We start from the raw sequence: 25,002 nt of genomic DNA, 5'->3' as shown, positions 1-25,002 counted from the left end.
TTAATTAATTATTTAATTATACTTGTTGTTGTATTTTTTATTTATTATTATTATTATTATTATTATTCATCTTCTTCTTCTTCTTCTCCTTCTCCTTCTCCTTTTTCTTTAATAATAATCAGTAATTATAATTATAGAGTAAGATGATCAATATGAATGAAGTGGAGACTGTACAGGATGCGCGATTTCCATGATTATCACATGTAATAGATTAATTCATATTTTTTATTCCTTCTTTCATCACTTTCTTTTTTTTTAAATCTTTTATCTTTTGTTTTAAATCCAGTTTGTTTTTTTTTTTCAATCCTACCATTACGAAAAAAACATTCATTCGATGCCCTCCCCTCCCCCCCTCTCTCTCTCTCTCCCTCTCTCTCATTTAATTTTTTTTCTTTACGGTGGGTGTTCGTTGATAGCGAAATCTAACGCGATCGTTTTAATTCTGTATATTTTCTTTTTATTATTATTATTATTATTATTATTATAATTATTTGTATTATATTGTTCGTTAAATTCGTTCAAATTGTATAACGCGCGTGCGCGCGCCAATTCGGGAGCGTATTTTTTTGTTCCTTTTTCAAATTATTTTTTAACAACGATACCAATCACGTATCAACGCACACACCGAAAAGAAGAAAAAAATAAATAACAACTTATCGTCACTTAAAATGTTCCATCCTCTTCTTCCTCTTCCTTCTCCTCCTTTTCCTTAACTGTTTTCTTCTTCTTCTTCTTTAAAAACTCCTCTCCGTAACTAATCCGCATTTCCCGTTCTTATATATTTTTTGTTTGTTTAAATTATTATTTAATTTCAGGAAGATGCTTCTTCTTCTTCTTCTTCTTCTTCTTCAACTACTCTCTCTCTCTTACTCCCCAAAAAAATCCGCGTTTGTCGTCGGTTCATTATAGACACGGATCCCACAAACACATCGATAAAATAGATTTAAATTAATAAATTATTTGGTTTTGTCACGCGCTCGGAGTGTCCCTGGCACTTTGTCATCCCCTTCCTTTTTTATTATTATTATTATTATTAATATTTTCCTCCTATCGTCGGGCCCCCACCCATCATCATCATCACTTCTTCTCTTCGTCATCCCTTTTGTGTGTGTTTTCTTTTTTTTTTTTTCTTGTTTTTGTTGTTGTGTTGTTATCTTTCTCTCATCTCCATAATAAACCACGTTAAATAAAATTCATCGTATCTCTCTGGAGATTTATTTGTGACGATCCTTCGTCTCTGTGTGCCGTCTCATGGACGGGGTTTTTAAAAATACATAAAACATGTACGTAACGACACTCTTTGCGCAAGGTGGGTAATAGTAGTAATAGTAGTAGTAATAGTATATAGTAGTAGTAGTAGTAGTAGTAATAATAATAGTGTAATAGTAATAATAATAGTTGTAGTAGTAGTAGTAATAGTAGTGTAATAATAGTAGCAATAGAGTACACACGCACACACATGATTTTCTTCGAGTCACCAATAAAAGAGATGTCCACCTGAGGGCAAGAGCACTACGCTTCGAGGGAGAGGGCCTTGCAGGGCCCAACGAGTGGCCTTGGCGATGGGGACGGTGACTTTTTCGAGAGGTTCAAAGGTTGTTGACTGTCGGCAATGTCCACTTGGAGTTCCATCATGTTGCTTGGACAACCGGATAGGACAAGAGTCGCCGCTGCCGCTGCTGCTGCTGTGCTGCTGGATGATGTTGGCCTCGGACTCGTGCTCGTACTACTCGACGCTGCTGCCGAGAGGTATCTTGGTGATGATGCCGGAGAATTCCCGACTATAAGGTAATCCGAGGAAGACTGTTGTTGATGGTGCTGATGGTGCTGATGTTGTTGGTGTTGTTGGTGTTGTTGATGTTGTTGTTGTTGTTGTTGTTGTTGTTGCTGCTGTTGCCGTGCACCAGTAGTCGTGGTAATAACCGAGGTGGCCGGCCACCTCGAGGAGGAGCTGCTGGAATAACTCGACGTGGCACACTGTAGCAAACCCTGAGATCCTTGAGAAGAGGTGCGTGCCGTTATGGTGGTCGTCGAGGCACATTGTTCCGCCGGGGATGGCGAGACCGCCGGTGGTGACCTCGGACTAGCTTCCCCTCGCATTATATAGTTATGTATAATGTCCGTACGCTTGAGTTGTTCCGCCGTCATCCTAGGGCCCTCCATCAAACTTCTCGCCAATGTCGAGTGCGTGCTACTAAGTAAGCTCGCTGTTTGCGGACAGGTAACTGGATTATTATTATTCGTCGTCGTTTGATTCGATGGACTCCGCGCTGGTGGCGAGGTTAAATGTAAATGTAATTGGGATTGGGCGTGTTGTACTACCACCGCTGGCTCAGCTTCGGCACTATCCTTTTGCCGTAACGCACGGAACTTTTTGTGAGGTTTGTATGCCTCGTCCATCAACGAATTCGTGTCGTAAAGTGGTGGTGCTTGTAGGACGCGTTTCAGTACAGGCATGTCTTCGACTTCCTTGTCCTCGGAACGTGGACTCGAACAAACCGAGGTGGGTGCACTACTGGCACTGCTACTCGCTGGTTTGTCAGCTTTTTCAGTACCCGACTCGATCCCGCTGTCGCTGGGCGAATCCAATTTGCGAAAACGCGGACAGTGAGGTGGTTGAGGTGTTTTGCTCAAGCTGCCACGGTGAAGCTCGTCCTCCCCGGAACTCGTGCTACCGGAATTCGCTCGTCTACGGTGCGGACATAAACCACCGGCCAAGGTTGCTGCGAGAAGAGGTGCACTGGACGCGTGATGCCCGACACCACCCCCGCCCCCGCCCCCGCCACCGCTTGGAGTTGCCGCAACGTGATGATATTCCGTAAGGGATGCTACCTCGCCGCTGCACGTGCTTTCCGTACTCGAAACACTACCCAACGGACTTTTGACTGCCTCGTCTAGAGTAACGTCCGAGGCCGAGCCCCAGGATGCCGGGGTTTCGTCTTCCATCGCCCAATGTTGTTGCGATTGTTGCTGAGATTGTTGTCCCGATTGCGTCTGCTGTTGCTGTTGTTGTTGTTGCTGCTGTTGTTGCTGTTGGCTCGCAGATATAACGTGGTGCGTCTGTTGTTGCTGTTGCGCTTGTAATTGTTGCTGTTGTTCGGTCATTTTGAATGCCAGTAATTTCTCCGAGTGCAACGTGTTCAACGTTCTCAAATCCGGTATCTTTTTCAACAATTCCCTCAGAATATCCGGATGTTGTGGATGATTCTGAGCTAGTACCGTTTGAAGAGCGTTGCGTAATTTGTTGTGCATACGTTCTACCAATTCGGTATTGCGTAATCCCGGCCTATCCGCCGCAATGACAACGACCGAACAGAAAAGTCCAAGCTCGGCGTCGGACAACCGCAAGGAATTGACCCTTTCGGCAAAATCGAACATCGAATCCATCAGGAATCTCGCGTTACTGCTGTTGTGAATGGACTCGCGTTTTAAAACTTGTCCGTTCAAGCATATCATGCTATTCGTTTGAGCATCGAACATGCAGGCCAGCCTAACGAGTAAAACTTCGAATACTCCGGCCTTTAATAATGTGACCTGGTCATCCTGTGCCAGCAGGCTGAATCCAGGAATGCGTTTAGCGAATTCTACCACGCCACGAATCGCCGGGGAAAACCTCTTGGAGAAATCCTGAAGTAATTCTTGCTGACCGGTCAATGGTTGCGGATTTGGATTTAACGGACATGCCTGTTGACAGAAAGTCAAAGAAAACGTGCGAGGTTAGAAGAGGACTTGGTGGTGGTAATAGAAAATAGTCTCGCGTATGAATGTGTGAAAGCAAATTATCGATGGAAAGAAAGAAAGAGAGAGACCGGTTGTCCTTAACGAGTAGTATAACAGCAACACGGTATACAATACACGTTTACAACGTTAACGTTTCCTCCTCCTCCTCCTACTTTGCAAGTTTCGAGGACGACCGGTCCGATTTCCGCATAGATTCGATCAAGGAAACTGTGTAAGGTGTTCTGTGGTATTGGCCAAAGAATAATGGAGGGGGAGAAAAGAATCGATTTAATTTGAACTCGAATTGTTAGGTTTGATATTTAGTCGAAATCCGTGGATCAAGTTAGTAAGTGTAACTAGGTGTGTACCGCGGGGGTTTATTATAGTGTAGTTAAAAGTATTCTTACCAAGGTCGGTGGGCAGGCCGTATAGTTAGGTGTTTCACGAGCTCTCGCAAGAACAGGCGTGACCTTGTCCCTGGTAAAATCGCATGTGTCGAGGTGAGCTCGGACAACGGTGGCGAGTAAACGTTGTTCGTCCTCCAGTTCAGCCGCTACTGCCTTTTCCTGAGAACGACTGTGGGAACTCTGCTGCATGGCAGCCAAAATCCTGGCCTTCTCGCGTTTGGGCACGCGGCCGAATCGCACCGCTGTAATTCAAACAACAAAAAAAAAACCACACACGATTGAAATTATTCATATTTTTCTAAAGGGGGTTGAAATATATATATATACAAAAAAAAGAATTAAAAATTAAAAAAAGAACATTAGGATATAGAGAAAGAAAGAAAGAAGGAAGGAAGGAAGGAACGAAAGAAAAAGAAAAAAAAAATAAGTATTAATATAAGCACTGTCAATGCGATCGATCGATCGAATGATTCACGCGGTTGACCTTCCTTCACGGTAAAACATATATCTGTGTTCGTCGCGTGTGTGACGCCACCGGCTAATCGGTTGAGATACGTCGTCGTTGGTTCTTTTACTCGTCAGTGTTTCTTCCGGAGGAAAAAGATCAGGAAAAATAATAAGAGGAAGCAGAAGAAGAATACGAATAAGAGAAAGAATAAATAAAATGAAAAAAAAAAAAAAGAAAAGACAAGAAAAGAAAAGACACGCTTCTCGCGAAGGGTGAAAGCGCACGACTTTCTCGCACCGAACGAGAGACGAAAGTTAGCAACACACGGTACGAATCTTCGGTTAGAAAGTAAACCGACCTCGATGTTTGAATTTTTGACGAAGGATATACGATAGTGTATTAAAATAAATCAAAAATAGAAGGAAGTAATAGAGGTAAAAAAAAATCTATCGGGAAACCTACGTGCATTATGATAATCGACCACTCCATTGAGGATTCCTTTGAGAATAGGTAACTCGTCTCCCATGACGGTCAAAAGGAAACGCGTGTAGAAAAAAAAAAAAAAAAGGGAAGGAACCGCAATGTTGTCCTTGATCTTCTATGGTTATAAGATCCAATCCAGTTGTTTTTTCTTTTTTTTTTTTTAAATAATTTCCAATAACGATGGACACTTTTTCTTGCGTAGCACAAAGTACATAAAAAGAATCCAATAACGTCGAACGAAGAGAAATAGGTTGACAATGGTGTGTGTTTGATGAGAGAGAGATAGATATATATAACTAGTAATAATATATCGGTTCGTCGACCGATTTGTTTATTATCTCTCTCCACGTTTAAATTAAATCCTCGATCGCACAATATATATTATCTTAGGCTGACTAGCGAATTAATGACAAGTCACTCCCGCGACGAGGAACCCCGAGAAATATAATAGGATGAGATTTACGAGAAAAGAAAGAAAGAAAAGAAAATAAAAAAAAAATAAATTAACGAATTATAATAATAAAATAGCCGTTCTGGTTTCTGGCGGGACGGCGCACGCCGTTTTTCAAAATACGTCGCGCGGTCCGGCTTTCTTTAGTTATGCGTGATGACGATGATCACTTCAAAGAACCCGCGTGCGGGACGGAACAACACGTGCAAACGCGAGACAGCATCACCGCCGACTGAGTGATGTTCCACGACTTGCGTTCAACAGCCCCTCCACTTATTCAGCCATCAAAGACGCCCCACCACCACCACAACTTCACCTCCTCCTCCAACACCACCTCCTCCTCCTCCACCACTACCATCGTCACCGCCACCATCGCCACGGCACACCGCCGACGCGATGTGGCCTTTGCCGAGCCTTTGGCCTTGAACTTGCTTTCAGCGACAGCCGCGCGAGGCGTACCGCCGACCTATATAGCCTATATAACTGATGCGATACGTACTAACCGAGCGTAGCGGTCAACACCAGAGAAGGACGGGTCGGGACGGGACGGGACGCGAACGCCTGCGCCTAGAGTAACGTCGACTAACGAGAGAGAGAAAGAGAGAGAAATGTCCTCGAACTAAGGATAGACTTCGTTTGATATATCGCACGAAGAGAGGGAGAAGAAACCGAGAGATAAAAAGAAAACAATATCATAGATAGAGAGAAAGAGAGACGAACAAAAAATAATGTTCTATAAGTAGAACCGAGACGAGTTGGGTGAATTTATTTATATTCTTTTTTTATTTATTTTCTTATTGAACATATATACCAAAGAATCAAATGGAACTGATAAAAGACATTATTTGTTGCATTTGTATAATATTATTTATCGAATTAATTGTTAATATCATCGGGGTTTAATAGAATGTAACGAAAAATAATTTATTTAAAAAAGTATAAGTAATTAATCATTTTGTAAAAAAAAAAAGAGAAGAACGATCCAGCTGCATTGAAGTCCGCTCGCGGAATGAGCCTCCGGCCACTGTCGCGAGCATGCGCCACCGCCGCCGCCGGCAGGTGAGTCCTTACGGAGTAGTAGTAGTAGTAGTAAGTAGTAGTAGTAGGGGAAGAAATATCCGAATACCGCGGGTGGGATTCCCCGATAGTTCGCGAGGTCTCCGCATGACGTTTAGCGCCACCACGACTAAAACGACGCCGATGACTACGACGACGGCGTACAGGGGAACGCGCGCACTCTCGCTGCGCTCGTCGGCGCGTAAAGAAACAGTGGTGAGGGAAGAGGGAAAAGAGTGAAGAGGGGTGTGGGGGGGGGGAGTAGTCAGCAGTCTCCGTTCGTGCGACGGAAGAGATAGCGTTAGAAATTCGTGGTGGGGGATATATGTTGCGCGCCGAGGGTCACCGGGGATGTAGCGGCACGTAGCGGTACTCTCTTTCTACAAACTCGACTTAGCCGCGAGGAACAGCTCAGCTACGCGAGAGATTATTGACCCCGTGAGAGGAGGAGAACGACTACCACGACGACGAGGAGGAGGAGGAGGAGGTGGAGGAGAGCTTTGCGCCTTTTCTACGTTCCCTCTTATTGAACTCTTGTTTATTAAATAACAAACAATCAATTCTCTTAATAATTTTTTCGATTATATACATTTTTGTATTTTTATTCTTACAATTCCGCGCGATTATCGTGATATTTGATAATAATAATAATAGTTATTATTATTATTATTATTATTAGGATAAACTATATGAGGATGATGATAATTTAGAACGTTCAATGATCTCAAATATTTCTGTCTCCGAGTTATTTCTATTTGAAGACGTGGATGATCTATTTTCTAACACCACCTAAGAGGTCTTAATCTAAATTGGCTCGAATCTGAACTAAGGGTCAACGACCTCGTACTCCTTGTGTAGTATCGCTGCTCCTCCTCTAAGCTATCTAGCAGTAATAGTAAATGTCTTCTTCAACAACTATCGATTGTTTAATAAGGATGAAAGAAAGGGAATAATAATAATAATAATAATAATAATAAAAAAAAAAAAGAGATAAAACGAAGAAGAGATGAGAATCGAAAAAAATAAAAGAAGGCGCGGACCCGACGAAGCTTTCACAAGTATTTCAAAAAGAAAGCGAACTCGTTACACCAATCGCGGGGATAATCGTGCTGGCGCTGCTTTCTCGAACAGCGAAGCAGCAGCAGCGGCCACTTTCGCCCGTTGCGACACCCCTGCGCCGTATGACGGGGAACAGCGTTACGCAAACGGTCAATGACCTGGCAATCTAAATTTTAAAAGGTAGGAGAGCTGCTCCTACGTTCGAGAAACGAAATCTATCGCGAAATTATTCTCCTACTTCAATCATTTTCGCAATAAAAAAATTCTTTTCTACGCGTTTAACCGAACGGAATGACAAGTTTATTTCACCGAAGACAAAATTTCAATTACGTTTATATTATTGGGATATTATATATTTGCAACTTGTTTTTTTTTTTTCTTTCTTTTTTTGTATCGATCGCATTGGAACAGAATTTTTTTTTAGAAAGAAGAAGAAGAAATAAATGAAAGAAAATAACGATTACTTACCATCGCGACTCATGCCGACAGCGATGCACTTCTTCAAACGACAATATTGGCAGCGATTCCTGTTGATCCTCAGGATGCTGCACTGTTGATTCTTGGTACAGGGTCGATACTGAATCTTCTGCTGGATGCTACGGCGAAAGAAGCCCTGCGAATCACCAACGAAACCTTCGTCAGTTTGACCGTCGCTGTCCGAGGAGGACCCCGAGGAACAATCGGTCCCCGAGCGCGGGGTGGCCAGATCGCACTCGCACAGGCACCCCATTAATTCACCCCAAAATTAACGAATCTACTCTTCTGCTAAAGATAAACCCGTTGATACAGAAGGGAGGGAGGGAGGGAGGGAGGGGGGTGTATTTGAAGTTGTTCGCGAGCGTTTTCGAACGCTAACAACGCGAAACAATTCGAGATTATCAAAAATCTTTTTAATCAGTTTTTCTTTTTGGATTTGTGCTTTGTATTATTGTACTCAAGCTCACGATGATGAATAATATCATCACACTAAATACAAAATTCCGAATGCGTTGTTGGAACACATCGAGAGTATAGCAAAATTGAAATTGTCTTTCTCTATCTCTCTCTCTCTTTCTTTCTCTCTCTTTCTCTCTCTGTTTTTCACGATTTCTTCATTAGATATATTAATATTAATATATTTCGCGTAACGTGTTCACCGAAATAATGAATACCCGATATAGGAATGATATTTTCGGCGGAAGAAAAAGAAGCAGCGACCGTTTGTATCGAGGCTTGGCTGTAGACTGGCTCTTTCTAGCACAGAGAGCATAGAGCCTCGGCACATTGCCTCTGGCGCGACGGGGTGGGGGTCCTCTGACCCAATTCCCGGACGTTCACCCGCAGTTCACCGCGTGAAAGTGAGAGTCCCCCTTTGCTTGCTTGCTCGCTCGTTCGTTCGTTCGTTCGCTTGCTTGCTCGTTCGTTCGTTCGTTCGTTCGTTCGTTCGCTTTACTCGTTCGTTTCTCTCTTTCTCGCTTTCACACACACATATTCGCGATCTACGATATTTGTCTTCCTTTTCTCGCAGCAACGAGCACGGAGAGGTTTGCGCGCGCCTTCCAAACGCTCTACTAACGGGTTCTTTCCCCACCTCCACCTCCACCTCCACCTCCTCCCCCAACCACCCTCCATCACCACCACCACCTCTCTCCTCGTTCTCTCGCTAGCTATGCTCTCGCGCTACTACTCGCAGCAACAACCCTCTCGAGCCCTCTTAATAACTCAGACGATTCCATACCGATTCTGATCAAAGTATTGTCCTATACGAATATAGAAAAGTATTTATCCAAAATAACCAACCCACCCACCTGATTATAACATTAATTTTATTTCCAATGAATTATTTCAACTCAACGAATATATCTTAAGATTTTGAATTTGTTATAGAATTCTAGGATTTAGTAATGTTGGATCTATCTATAAACACACCTGACCAATTGAAAATTTCTCATATATATAGTGTGTTGTGTCATTGTTATAAAAAGTTATTTATATTCGGTAATTAATTATAATGTCCTGATTTACTTTTCTTTTTCTAATCTAAATCCATCAAGATTTAATGGGAATAAGTGAAAGAAAGAAAGAAAGAAAGAAAGATGATGAGTTAGCATGATGACGAAGAGGAAGAAGGTAGGTCATGGCGGGTGGATTTCCCGGCAAAGCTATCGGTCAATGACCTCGCGCTTACGTAACTATCGGCGCGTAGACGTTGTCGTCGTCGTCGTCGTGGTAGTTGTGTTGAACTCGTAAGAAGCGCAAGCGCTTTTCTTCTTCTTCTTCTCCTTTTGCTGCTGCTGCTGCAAGCTTTTAAGCTCGCAAACATCAGCAGTAAGCACCACCAACCAACAACAACAACAACAACAACAACAACAACAACAACGATGAAAATGATATACCAAAAACATGCAGTACACGCCCGTATATATAATATGCATTCGTTTCTGATCAGTTTAAAGTTAGTATGACTCTTGACTATTTGGTGACGTCACCAGCAACCGTGTTCAACGCGACCTAGCCAACCTACGACAACGATGACGATGACGACAAAGTATGAGAGAACGATGTACCGTTGCATCTTCGCGCTTCCCAGCAAGTCAATGAACCAAAGTACCTTTTATTCCCAACACTAAACAATTTTTAAAACTATTCATTCAGGAATTTTAGATTGACGATTCAAATATTTTTATTTCTCTCATATTTATTCGATTAACTGACGACATCCCTTTCTAATTATTTTTCAGTACGATTAGATCTTACATTACGTTTCCTTATACGATTTGGATCATGATTTTAACATGATATTGTTAATTCAGGTTATTATTACGATTAAAATCTAAGAAGATTCATCGTTAAGTCGATCGTATGATTAAATCGGTATAATAATAACGATGCAAATGTAAAATAATGGTAATTTGGATTAGGTTCTTCTGCGAGGGGGGGTGGGGTGGGGTGGGGGGCTCGTGGGTAGTTGTGATAATCTGTGCCGATGGTTTAAACTCAAATGGACTCCTCCGAAAAGTCGAAAATCCAAGTTACGCGATCGCGCGCGCGTTGCCCGGACGAGGGCAGCAACCCCCGGTGAACCCTTCGGTTCTAGGTGGATGTGAGGTCGCGAGAGGTAGAACACGGTGCATCGATCTCTTAAACCGTATATTCTCTCCCTCGGACGGGTCAGAGGGCGACCACCTTTCGCACCTTCCCGCGCTACTCTTATTTCTCTCTCTCTCTTTCTACCAGAATAATCTCCGACGACTTGTTAACCGAAATCTTTCCAAAATAACAATCAGACTACGAATTATCTGTACCTGATTATTGCCCAAGGATATATATAATTCGTACACCAATAATTCCCCCCTAAACACCCCACCCCAATCCCCAAATCAGAAATAATTCTAACGATATATATTTATGATCGTGATATTGAGTAAAATTTAAATTTTGTTAATCGCACATCAAATGAGAATCTCATGAGAATAAGATTAGAATGATTAAAAAAACGTACCAATGTTGTAACAATGAACGATAATGAAATGATCCCAAGTTTTCGATGTTCTCTTACAAACAATTCGCACTTTCACAGTTGTTCGAAGAACTTTAGTTGTTGCACAAAAGTTTATGATTAAACGAGAATATAAAATGAGATCCCAATAAAGTCACGCACACCACAGTGTCACTGACAACGAACAGTACCACCTCCTCCTCTTCCTACACTTGGATCTAACATACACCGAATTAATTAACGTGACAAATATTTTTCGGAATTGAGTGAACCAACAATGAATAAAAAGTAACTAATGCATATATCACGATTTGATGATTATCGTCAGGTAACAACAACAGTAACAATAACAACAACAACATCAAAAATGATCGAAATAATCGATAAAGGTTGCACTCACACCTCGTGTCGAACATAAGCGCGCGCGCGCGCTTATTCGGACAGTTAAAGAGCGTCGTCGCGGCAACGTGCGCGCATTATGGGCGCATAATAGGTGCCCATTGGGTGAACGAATGTAAACTTGGTAACCAAGTAAGTAAGTAAGTAAGTAAACTAGCTCTAGCTAGCTTAGCAAGCAAGCAAGCAAGCAAGCAAGTAAGTAAGTAAGTAAGCAAGCAAGCAAGCAAGCAAGCAAGTACTCTATGTACGAGCATGCATCTGCTGCTGCTGCTGCTGCTGCTGTGCTCGCTCATTTGCTCGCGCCCAAGCGGGTGCGCATGCGCGTGCGCGCGCGCGCGTACGCACGCTGGTGTTCCTCGTCATGGGGCCAACGACCGGAGCAACGCGCGACTGCTGCTGCTGCTGTCCTGTGCTGTGCTGTGTGTTCCTCCTGCTGCTACTATTACTATTACTATTACTATTACTACTGGTGGTGCTGGTGCTGCTGCTGCACCGATATTGGGGGAGGAGGAGGTGCAGTAGTAGGGGTTACAGTTTGAGAAAGATAGATAGATAGATAGAAAGAGTTAGTTTGACTCTCCAAGGAGGTACACTTTGGAGGTGGTGCATGGAAGTTGCTTTCGGAAGGAAAGAGTTCTCTGAGAGAGTGAGTGAGTAAGAGGAAGAGAGAAAGAAAGAACGATGAAACGGAGTAACGGTGACGTACGTAACTCGCGCGCATGCGCACACGCGCGTCACTCTGAGAGACTCGCGACACTCGCTCCATCATACACACACACACACAACTTGTATGCACAGAGGGCATTAACCGCTGCTCGCTCGTTTGCTCGAAACCCCTTTTCCCTTCCCCCTGTTTGCCCTCCCTCTTGCTTGCTGCTTGCTAGGCCAGCTAGGTTAGCTAGCTAGCTAGCTAGCTTGCTTTCCACCTATATCCCCCTTTCACCTCCTCTCACTCTCTTTCTCGAAGCTGATAGTGGTGCACACCAGCAGCCCTCTAAATCTTAAACACCACCACCACCACCACCACCACCAACACCACCACCCATCTTTCTTTCAGATCATCGATCCTGTTCGATCGGAAAGATCTAAACTTCTCGATAGAAACTGATTTCGAAAGTCTAGAAATAGTCTATATATTATATCTAACAGTTCTCTCTCGGCCAATCATCAAACTTTCTCTTTTTCCAGTCTAACGTGCATACTTTATATTAAAACTTTATCTACGAACGTGTATAAAGTAATCGGTTGAAAGTAATCAGTAAATGATCTATGTATATCAAATTGCATTTATCCCAATTGGTTATTAGAGTTACAGTTCAGATCCGAGGGAAAAAAGTAAAACGAGAGAGAGAGAGAGAGAGAGAAAGAGAGAGTGAAAAAGATATCTGTTATCTCCGAGTATCGGGAAATAAAATGATAAAAAGAGAGAGAGAGAGAAAAAGAGATAGATATAGATAGAAAGGAGGGGTAGAGAAATAGCCATGATCTGGTGGTGGAGAGTAGAACGTATACACCGAGCGAGAGAACACCTACCACGATAATAAGCGACTGACCCGATTCTAAAGTAGATGCACCGGGGTCAGTAACCTCAAGCGAGAGCACCGAAATACCCGCGCAATCAAATGAAAATGAGATCACGACTCGTTACGACATCAAAAATGACGCTGCTGCTGCTGCTGCTGTAGCTGCTGTAGTTCGCGGAGAAAGAGGGAGCAAAAGAAATGGAGAGAAACTGTGTGCTGGTGGAGGTGGTGGTGGTGGTGGTGGGTAGGGGAAATCGGGGGAGGGCGTAGAACGCGTAGGGGCAAGGGAAGGAGAAAAGGGGAAGGAAGGGAGTTAGGAGGAATGGCGGGGGAGCAGGAGCCACGTGACGTAACTGGCTCGGGGGTCGATGACCGGAGGGTTAATGCACCGCTCTCGCCTGCTTTCAACCCTCCGGAAAAATCGTCGGACGCGCGCGCTCGTAAGCGACATACAACAACCACCACCACCTTCACCACCACCTTCACCACCACCACCACCACCATCATCATCATCGTCACGTTTTGTTTCCACGCGAAAAGATTTAAAGAGGAACATCCCACTGGTGTGGTAAAAGTACGATTATAATATCCAACAAAGTTTCCTAAAAGATCACTTAAGATTGTATTTTTGTACACGTTTCGATAGCGCCCTCCCTTTTGGAAAAAGAAAAAAATAAAAAACCACCCGGACCGCGATTCTATATTTCGCCGTCTATGCAAATTTGATTTAAACCAAGACGGGAGAGATTGTAAAAATAGATATCTCATTTGATCGTTGAGATACGCGAACATTCGTGAAGAGATAGAACAAATTGAAGGGTTTTTAAATTTGGAATGAAAAAAAATCGAAGCAAAGATGTGTTATTGCTGATTGTTATAACCCCGTTCAAAAGAATCATCCCTTTCTTCTCTATATTTTATTATTTTATATTCTTTATAACTAAAGTGTTATGAGAATTTAATACGATAAAAGAGTTTCGAGGTAGCAAAAATTCAGTTTTGTAGTAAGTATAATATATATATATATATATAGTGAAATAGTAGTGCAACAGTAGTACGACCGAGCGACCTAGTCTTTCAAAGATATATCTCTCTCTCTCTTTCTTTCTCTCTCTCTCTCTCTCTCTCTCTGGGACGTTCTTCCGCGTTCTCTTCCCTTTCCACGGGCCCCTCCTCTACTCTCCTCCACCAATGGTTTAATGTGGGGGACCCACGTTCTACTGCTAGCGGCTAGGTCACACTCGGGGAGAGATTCACCGTCCGGTTACTGTTGCTGTTGCTGTTGTGTTACTGTTGACTATTGCTGCTGTTACTGTTGCTGCTGTTACTGTTGTTGCTGACTACTCGGTTGTTGTGTATGTTGGGGACTTAGGCACCTCCCTACAACGTTCCTGCGCTGTCTAGGGCTCCTACACTCAACTCACTCATTCCTCTACCCGTAAGTTACTGACCTAGTCAATCGACTCCTGACAAACCGCTTTCAGTCTAGTCCTTTTTTCTCACTAAAGCTTATTCCCAGACGAGAAAAGGGAGATAGATGATAGACCGGTTGATCGAGCCCTAAACAACACACCACCTGCGTGCCTGCCTGCATGCATGCCTGCGTGTCTGGCACCCTGCCCCTGCCACCCTTCCCCTTGTCTGTCTGTATATCTGTCTGGCTCCTTTCCTGCCTATCAACTTACTTATTCTTCTATCCAATAAAACTGACTCTATCCCTATCGTTTTCAATATTCTTACTTTAATTAATCCAAGATTTAGTTTATACTAAATATTTAATGGATTTATTAGAGTAATGATAAGATAAGTGTGAACTTTAGTTGAATAAACTAATATCAATTTAATCGATGATATTTAGAAATGATAACAAAAATTGGAATTATCATTTTATCGAATCTCTCGAATGTATTTAAATACTTTCTCTTTTATTCTTACTCAATCAATAAGATCATTTCTCCGAATATTTTGAGATGGAAGCTGTTTGGTCACTCTCTCTTTCTCTAATTTCTGTCTCATTTTATTCCTTTTGTCGGAAGAAATAAACCACCCCCCTCCCCCTTCCACATAGATACTATTGAACATTTCTTTACAAATCTATCGTCAATGATTTCACAGATCATTTCTTTGTGGAAATATTCAAGAAACCAAAGTAAATCCATGAGACAGGGGATTTCAGTTAAACGAATAGAAAAATTTGGGTCAAGTTTGTTGTTAGGATAGAAGAAAATACAGAAAAGAATAAAGAAGACAAAAAGAAATAAAGGAATGAAAAGAGATAGATGAAGAAGGGATAAAGGTGCGAAGTAAACCATACCATGGTCGAAACATATCTGAGGAGTCGAACCGATCGAGTAAACGTGGCACCTGGCACTGAACAAACCACCTCCACCGTGTCACTCGGATACCGACTGGAGGTGGTAAAATGGTCGATGGTGGCGGTAACTATGATTGTGTCCCGGTATAATGTTTGTTGCCTGTTCGGAAACGACTACACGGCGAATGTATGTATGATTTTGCAAACTATTAAAAAATACAATTGCTGTTGTTAACTTACACCACTTTAGTTTTCTTGTATTTCTTTTTTTTTTTGTATCGATAAGCAAAACGATGAGGAGGACGTTAGCCTTCGTACTCATATTTTTGATTATACGAATTTGACAAACGTGATTATTATTTTTTCTTTTTTTTTCTTTAAAGTATCGATGACACACACGAAAATATTTTAACAAATCGTTAGAAATTTTTCTGTCAACGATATCGCGCGTGTCTCTTCTTCTTCTTGATTTTTCTTGTCGTTGACTATCTTTTAAATTTGATTTATTCTCGTTTAAATTTAAAAAGAAACAAAGAAAAACCGCAAGATAAATAAACCTCAGACACAAAGGAGGAAAAGTTTATCCTACGGGGACGCGGCATCGAAATCCTTGCTACCTGCTGCTGCTGCTGGCTTCTTCTTCTTACCCAATCGAATTTCAACACGAAAAGAAAAAAAAAAAAGATTCTTCGGGGATGTGTAGAGAAAAATAGGTGAACAAAAAAATATCTGTGTCCTCCCCCCCCTCCCGCACATCCCTGCCTCCTTCTATCTCTAAACCTCATCTCATTTGTTCAACCATTCTCCTCCCTTTCCAAATTTTGCCACATCTTTCTTCCGATTTCCTTCTTACGTAAACTCCCCCCCCCTTCCCCCTCCCCCTACCGATTCCAATAGTCGTTTCTTTATAAGGATTTGTCCTTGAGAATAAAATGTAGAACTCGGGTCAGACTGTGTTGTATCCCATCCCCCTTATGGTTAATCGAATTTTGATTCTAAATCGTTGCGTTAGATCTGACCTGTGAGAGCTATTATTATTATTATTATTATTATTATTATGCGTTTTGTTTGCGCGGTTATTTTAAAATGGTTGGACGTGAAAAAATGTGAATTAATAATTCTCGATGCATCCTACAATGCGAGATTAGTGCAGTTTAGCAAAAAAAATGGCGGAAGTGTAGGACGGGACGGTTATTGGTGATTTTGAAATTAAAAAGAAAAGAAAAGAAACGGAAAGAGAGATAGGAAACGATTAATAATTCAAAGATCGCGCTGTGATGATGGTTACATCCGTCGATTTCCGTGTGCCCAAGGCCAAGCAGTATTCTCGGTCGATAACTCCTCTCTCGGGTTGACCTTGAACGCTTCACTCGTTCACATATCGCGTTCATGCTTCCTGGCCACTACTCCTTCCCATCCCCCCCGTCTCCCTCTTCCTCCTCCTCCTCCTCCTTCCTACCAATAACGAATTCGATACTTTTTCACCGAAGGACTTTTGATTCTTTGCTTCTCTTTTTTTTTTTCTTTTTTATTTTTTATTAACGGACGGATACGTTTAAACGTTCCGAAGAAGTCAGCACGGTCAGCGATTAGTATTATCTTTTTATTTTTTTTCTTTCTTTCTTTCTTTCTTTTTTCCTACAAATCCAACCCTTTCCCCCTATCCATTTCATACAATTATAATTCATTTTCAGCAAGGACAAATATAATACGAGCCTAACGAAAGTTCAAATTCCATCGGATCATTATCGTATTACGTTGAATAATCGTAAAATAATGAAAATGAATTCAAACGAAATGAAATATAATGATGGTGTAGTTGACGGTTGTATTGGGGAGTCGTCATTCGCGATTTTAAAAATAAAATAAAATAAAATAAATATATATATATGAAAGAAAACATTACTTACTTTGCATCCTTCGCAGGAATGAACGCCATAATGAAAACCTGAGGCCTTGTCACCGCAAACCCGACACAGTACCGTAGTCCCATCGAATTCTGTAATCAAAGAAAAAATATATCTAAGATTGGAATCTAAAACACGTTGTGTGTTACCATTTCTTTCTTTCTTTTTTTTTTTTTTAAATCAAGTTTCCCACAAATGTTTGTTTAAATGTATGGGTATTAAAAAGAGAATGACAGAGAGAACAGGAGTGCAAGACTCGTTGGAGAGAAAGGTGGGATAGAAAGAAGAACACTTTCTCCTCTCTCTTGCAAGCGAGTATAGTTACAGCATCGGCGCGTTACAACTTTCCGCTTTCACTGTACGCTATCACTCTGTGTATGTGTGTATCTGTATATGTGTGTGTACGAATGATAGCAATAATGTTTTAATTAATTTCGTATGTTTCGAATGTAAAACACCTGCTGCTGCTGCTGCTGCTGCTACTGAGAACTAGTTGCATGTTTATTTATTTTTTTTATTATAAATAATATATCTCGTTTAAATTCAATAACAAATTTGGAATCTCTTATCTCTCGTCCGCGTATATAAATAATTATTAAAGATATAATAATAATAATCGTACCAATATTAAGTTCAGGTTCGGGTTTAGCCGAGGATACTGTTGAATCCATAGTAGGCATGTTAGGACTAAGTTGATGTGGCAATTGAGCACCGTGATACGGACTTGACAATGCCTGTGATACGCAGGACATGCGTGAAACACTGGAAGCTCTTGACGATGAACCGGAGACCGGTGACTCCGGTGGTGTTGCTAATGCACCTTGTATACTACTACTGTCCGCCGTAAGTATCATCTTTTATCGAATTAATTGAATAACAAAACTATATTATCTAACGATGTCTACCTATTTATCTATCTGTCTGTCTATTTATCTATCTATCTATCTATCTATTTAATTATCTATCTATCCTTCACCAATTGAGTTCACTTAAGTCACCTAATAAGACACACAACAAACACACATTGATAAACGATTAAACTTCATAAGTATAATATTCAGTTTCACTTTAAAACAAAAACCAAAAAACGCCCCCCCAACCCCAAAAAAAAAAAACAAAACAAAAAATAACAAAGTATTTTTCCTTCACTGTGTCACTGTGCGTTTTAAGAAAATCGCTTGTTTTAAGTAATCTGTACTTTAGATATATTAATCACGATACACTTTTGCACGATTAAGACGATGAGAAGGATGATAAGAAAACGAGTAAAATAACTATGACAGATAAGAATAAAAGCGCGTGTCTCAATCTGAGATGGTAGCCCATGATGATGATGATGATTAAAGAAACGTTGTTTGGGTTGCCTGTTCGAAAGGCAGGTGAGATCTGTTCTGAAATAACTTAGGTTTTAATAAGCCTAAGGCTTCTACTAAAAGTAGAAGGTCCTGGCGCGCACTATCAGCGGTAAGTAACAGAACCAAACCGAACTTAAACAAAACAGAGAACAGAACAAGATAGCAAAACAGCACCCCACCGGTAATAGATAACACAAACGACACTAACGACGACTAAGACCGGCGGCAAAGTATTCCGTAGCCGTTATAAGATACGACGGAGAGCAGAAGAGAGAGTGAAAGTAAGTCTTCGCTCGAGGGAGGTTCGCGTTACTCTGACTCGAGTTCGGTGCTGCGCTGCCGAGTGCTCGGATACCTGCACAGCCCTTGCTACTACTCGACGAGAGAGCTTTCGTCGTAGTCGTGTCGTCGTTTACGTCGTACGATCTACGCCCGTCTGCTTCTCTTTCTCTCTTTCTCACTCTTATTCTCTTTCCCAGTGTATATTCGAGAGTCTCTCTCTCTCTCTCTCTCTTTCTCTCTCTCTCTCTCTCTCTCTCTCTCTCTTTCTCTTTCTCTGTCTGGTCTGTCTGTGTGTGTTTGTGTTGGTTGTACCCGGTTGGTGGGGAGGGATTGATGTGCTCGGTTGTGCCTGCGTGCCAGCCCGAGGAGAGCATCTACAATGTCTACGCCCTGACTGCTTGCTGCTGCTGCTGCTACTACACTACTACTACTACTACTACTACTAAACAACACACCTAGTATACGTCAGATTGGTAGTAGTGTAGTAGTAATAGGAATAATGATAATACGAGAGCCTAGTCGAGTAGTGGGCTGTAACTATGGTAGTGGTGGTGGTGGTGGAAGAGAGAAACACACAAACGGTAGACGTAAAATGGGAGTGAGAAAGAGAGAGAGAAGGAACGGCCGACGAGAGAGTTCATCGTATTTTCAATGCTGGAGGTCACTGACAAGCGAGGGAGCGTGTAGTGCGCTCGCGCAAGCTTGGGCCCCAACCGAACCAATCAGAACCAAGCTCGTTGGGCCGCGCTGCGAGCTCATTGGACGGAGCCGGCCCCTTCCTCCCCACCACTAACGGCTAACTGCCGAGACGTCGAGCGGCCGGCAAGCTTCTCTCCTTCCTCCTCCCATCGGGGAGAAGTTCATCGGCCGAAACCTTGACTGAATTACCCCGCAGCGGCGGCCAAGGCCATCTGCCCTCTCGCTCATGCCAACGCAATACAAGCAAGACTTCGACCGTCGCGCCGACGCTTTCCGTCTCTCTCTCTCTCTCTCTCTTTCTTTTTTTTCCCTTCCTTCTTTTTTTTTTCTTTCTTTCCTTCTTTTTTTATTTCTTTCCTTTCCTTTCCTTTAGACGATCCTCCTCCTCTAGCATTCGTCGGACTATCCCTCATCCTCCTTCTTCCTCATATCTTTTCTTTTCAATCCCTCAAGGGCTCGTCCTCCTCACCCTCCCACAACCCCCACCATTACTCTCGCTCCTAACCTTCCCCTTTTTCCCCTACTCAAAACCCAAAAAGGTTTACTACTATTACTATACTACCCAGACGTATTTCGTTATTTCTATTAAAATTTGAATTTTTTTTTCTTTAAGGCGCCCACCATTTTATTTTTTGTTTACTTCTTAATCATATTGTTCTTCTTTATAGTTAATTTATTCATTTTGGGTTCTTTTCCTAGTAAATTTTCTTTTCCTATATTCTTCGAAAAAATATAAAGATGACTTTTTATTCTTTTTTTTTTGCGAACGATAATAAAATTTGATGACACGCGTAACACGCATCGGGAGTTCATCGAACCAGGCAACAAGCAAATACGTACGTACACATTCCTAGACGCGTTTTCGCACACTGGAATATATATATATATATAAACAAAAAAAAGAAATCAAAAAAATACCGAACGACGTGTTCTCTTCGGATTTTTGCACGGATACGGACGATGTCCTCGTGAACTTCGTGTCGAATTTTTTTTTTCTTTTTTTTCTTTCTTTCTTTCCTTCTTTTATTCGCTTACACGACTGAAATTTGATAATCCAGGAACCGTGTGTGCGCGCGCGCGCACACCGATAATGAAAAAATAATCTATCTCACTTCTTCAACACCGGAAGTTATTTCCGTCGATCGGAAAGATCTATCTCTGGCCCTTACTCTCGAGGTCGTGGAAAAATGATACAAAAAAAAAAAAGGGAAACTCGATATTTGTAAAAAGAAAAATCAAAAGAGAAAAGAAGAAGAAGAACCGAATCTCGTAACGTTCCCCTCAATAGCCCCAGTCGAGTTGTTGGTGTGTTGGTTATGTGTCTACTAATAGTTTTTCAAAGCGAGACAGACAGCTCTTTCAAACGAGATATGAACCCTTCTTCTTCCCTTCCAGGTTGGCCTAGGCAAACCCTTTTATATCCTTCGAGATCCCCTTCACTTCTTCCCCTACCACAAACTTTAACCGGCTGGCTAAACTTTTACATTTCATTTATACCTGAATTTAATATCATATATATATATATATTTTCTAATTTCCCTATACCCCCCCTTCCCTTCCACCACACCCCATACCCCATTTTATGGATTAATAAACTCGTACTTTCTCTTTCATTTGTATAAACTTTTCTCGGTAACGATTGTTAAAAGTAATTTAGTTATATTTTTATCGTGTTGCTTTTTCTTTTTTTTTATTAGGATCAGAAAATTGTCAATTTCCGGTTTGGGGTATCTTTTTTTTTTTTTCTTATTCATCGATTATCGTTTCTATTGCAAAGTGAAACAAATGAGATTTGTACAATCGGTTTAATCGAATAAACAATAGGTAAGGATGGTTCTTTTGATGGAAATAAATTATGTTAAATTTGGATTCTTTCTATATATATATTATACTACTGTTCATTTTTTCTTTTTTTTTGTTTTAAGTCTCGGAAAGAACCTCGAGCATAATGTGTTCAACGTTGGAGGTCGAACCCGTCTTTCCTTGAAATCGGCTGACAACCTGTAGAACGATAAGCGAATGGGTTTATATGTATGCTAAATGGATATTCCTAAGCCGATCCCACTCATAGCGTGACATTTATTTTTAATCGTATAACCATTTCGAACTATCTTCTATGATTATTTCATTCCATTCGAACGTTATAATATAATATTAATATTAAACAACTTCCGTTCCTTTAAAATATTATATCGACCAATCCAAACAAAAAAATTCTACACAATTTTTATTTGAAATTACTTTTCTTTATAATTCCTGTGCCAAAAATATATATATCAAGTAAATAATCGAAGTATATACGGTGTCAGAGTTAAAAATATATTTGTCAAACAGAATATATTTAAATATTTGAATTATCGATTGGGTTGATATATAAATTGACGTTTTGAACTTTGTCAACGATTGTTCCACTAAATTCGATTATTTTAAACCAAACAACGAATATTAATGATCCCATGGTAAGAAAGGTATCGTTAAAAATTTATGCGAACCAGAAAGATAAATAATTTACGTAACACGTTTGATAATAATAATTTTACCATTCATTTTAATGCCGCGGAACGAAATTGTGCCTCGTTTATATTTTTTATTTTGTTTTGTTTTACGATGGTAATGATGGTTCAAAAGTTTCGAAAGAAATATTGTAGAAGCTCAGTTATATAACAGTTATCACACCATCATCCTTCCTTATAGAAATTATTTATTTCGTAAATATTTTTTTCTTATTATTTTTATTTTTCTTCAAGAGAAAAAATCATTTTCAATGTTGAATGCGTTTATCATAATCCTTACGGTTCACCTCAGATCCAAGGATAATTGATGTGAGACGATAATAATCAGTAATGGTAGCACGTACTTTAATTATTATAAGAATCCGTTGGCTTCCCAGGTAAGGAACGTTTCATTGTTTCATTCGTTCCGTCCTTGGCACTGAACCATCAACCACCATCACCAACCACCACCATCACTCGTTGATCGTTCATTTTACCTTTAACGCAAAGAGTCCCCCCCTTTAATTGATTTTCGGTTTCACCCAATTATCGGCTGATAATTCGGCAATCTTATTTTATTTTTTTACAAACTCGATCAATGATATTAACACAAATTGAATATATCGATTTGTTATTAACAAATGGAAGAAATTTTATATTTTACACGTTCCACGTTTCATCTGTCAGCTGTCAAAAAAAAAAAAAAAAGAAAATTCGATGAACGCAGTATTAACGTTCGATATAATAACAAACGATATAATTCAAATTAATAATAAACAATTTTTTAATAAAAAATTCTATTTTGGAATTTTTTTCTTTTGATTATCCATGGGGAAATTTAATTTAATTCCCCTCCTCTCCCCTCTACCAATCTTATTTTTGTTTAATTATAAAAAAAAAACTTGCCTGTTCATCGGATTATATATTTGTATCTATTCGTTTGCGTTCGCGCGCGCGCGCATTTGTACTTACAACGACACTTATATGGGTTCTACTTCCGCAGTAGGTGCTATGGGGCAGGCTATGGGTATAACGGTGCGCACACCGCGTCACGCACATGCGTGCGTGATGTCACTGAACCTGCATCATCATCATCACCATCATCATTATCATCATCACCATAATCATGATCATACTTGACCATCACCAAGAAGACAAACTCAAGATTCTGGTTCCTCTGACTTTCGATACAATTATATTCGTACGTGTGTGTGTGTTAAACAATAATTAAAATATTATAAAATAATCAAATTTACACTATGACTAATTTAGAAATAATTTCTAACTGATTTCATTTTTGTCTCTTCAAAAAAAAAACACAATTATTATTATAAAAATAAATTAAATAATAAATGAAAAATTAGTTACGATCACACATACATTTAAATATACGAATTTATATGTTAAATTATTAAAATAAATATAATAAATAATATAATAAAATAAATAATAATAATTAAAATAAATGATTGCATAAAAATTATTATTAAAATCATGTCAGTAGAAAATAAGAGAGTCATTCCGATCGATTTCACTTATAGGAATCAGAATAAATGCTCTCGATTTCGGAACGATTGGTATCATGAGTATTATGTAAGTATTGCTTGGGTTACCTATGAAACTTTCAGACTGTTTTTTTTTCTTTCTCCCACCCTGCTAACAGCACCGAAAAAAATAAAAATAAAAAAAACGTAGTAGACGACACCGTTGACACAGATACATGGACTCGTATTTTTTCTTTCGTCGTATAATCGAGATAAGATCTATGTAAATGTATATATACTTGTGTATGTTAGTGTGTGTTAGTACGTATTTAAAATGTACGAATATGTGTGAGTATGTTACGTGAATTGGGCACCAAAAGGAAAAAAAGTTGCGTTGGCCTGCAAGCAAGCAAGCAATGCATGCATGCAATGTGTGCATACAGTGTGTGCATTTGAGTAAGTGCACAGCAACCGGCCAGTTTGATGATGACGACAACTACCAAGAGGATAACAACAAGGAACAGCAGCTGCACTCGTTTAGAAAACGCCCACCATTACTTCCTTTCTCCTTCTTTTCTTTCTTTTTTTTTTAATAAGAGGAACCATTGGTGGTTACCCTCAATGACCCCTCTTCGAGAAACCGAACTTCCTTTTAAACTAAATTATTCTATTTTCAATATAAAATCATTTTCATTTTTATTTAGAATAATATCAAAATTATACAAATAAATAAATAAATTGTAATGTTGAACTATAACATTTGTTTATATGCGAAATGGTAAATTAATTTAATACAAAATTTTGTGTTTCGCAATTGCATATAGAATAAGATTTTAAAATTAAATAATTCATTATTAAATTATTTATTTATCCTTTTGTTTTTTAATAACGAAAAAAAAACACGAATTGTAGTTAAAGAATAAAATATGTAGATAATTGTAATTGAATTGAAAAATCGAAATAAAAATGATAATAAGGAAGGAAGGAAGGAAGAAAAGAGAAAGAACAAACGATAACGCGGTTAAGAGAAATAAGATGCTCTCGGAAACTTGCTATGGAAATAGTTTTTTATAGTGCAATCCTGCGAAAGAAAAATGGAAAAAGTAATTTCTCTTCTCCTGGCGCCTATTCGTTTCCCCCCTCTCCCTCACCCATTCTTCTACCCGATTTTCCCTCACCACGTTCCTTTTTCTCCCCACTCAACAACTAGTTACCACTCGTTTTGCCCTCGATGAACAACTTGCTCTGCCACGACCTGCAAAACCGTTCCTCTCTCTCTCTCTCTCTCTCTCTTTCTCTTTACCGACTATTTCTCAAGTTCTTTCAACAACGTTTTTCATATTCGGCACGCGTGAATGATTTTCCATGGCGCGTAAATCACTCCCGAGCTACTATTACTACTACTACTACTACTATTACTATTACTTAGAATTTCAGTTTTTTCT

General features: G+C 40.2%; 1 protein-coding gene across 5 annotated transcripts in view; it reads right to left on the bottom strand.

Annotated features, from left to right (window-relative positions):
• Positions 1-869: 869 nt before the first annotated feature.
• LOC106787344 (nuclear hormone receptor E75-like) overlaps positions 870-25,002 on the bottom strand; it is a 170,658-nt gene continuing 146,525 nt past the window's right edge. For 3 of the 5 annotated variants that reach the window (XM_014749642.1, XM_014749635.1, XM_014749660.1), the window contains exons 2-5: positions 17,249-17,337; positions 8,093-8,237; positions 4,128-4,369; positions 870-3,684 (exon numbers count right to left, since the gene is read on the bottom strand). In XM_014749642.1, coding sequence (XP_014605128.1) covers positions 1,513-3,684; positions 4,128-4,369; positions 8,093-8,237; positions 17,249-17,337 — 2,648 coding nt within the window. In that variant the 3' untranslated portion in view covers positions 870-1,512. Of the gene's footprint in view, positions 3,685-4,127; positions 4,370-5,037; positions 5,801-8,092; positions 8,238-17,248; positions 17,338-17,867; positions 18,115-25,002 lie in introns of those variants that run through there. The other 2 variants (XM_014749651.1, XM_014749669.1) reach the window with 2 other exon arrangements.

This window comes from Polistes canadensis, unplaced genomic scaffold (genome assembly GCF_001313835.1).
Source record: "Polistes canadensis isolate GaletaPanama2010 unplaced genomic scaffold, ASM131383v1 scaffold_4, whole genome shotgun sequence".
NCBI lineage: Eukaryota > Metazoa > Arthropoda > Insecta > Hymenoptera > Vespidae > Polistes > Polistes canadensis.
The sequence above is the reverse complement of the archived record's forward strand: the minus strand, read 5'-3'. Positions and strand labels throughout refer to the sequence as shown.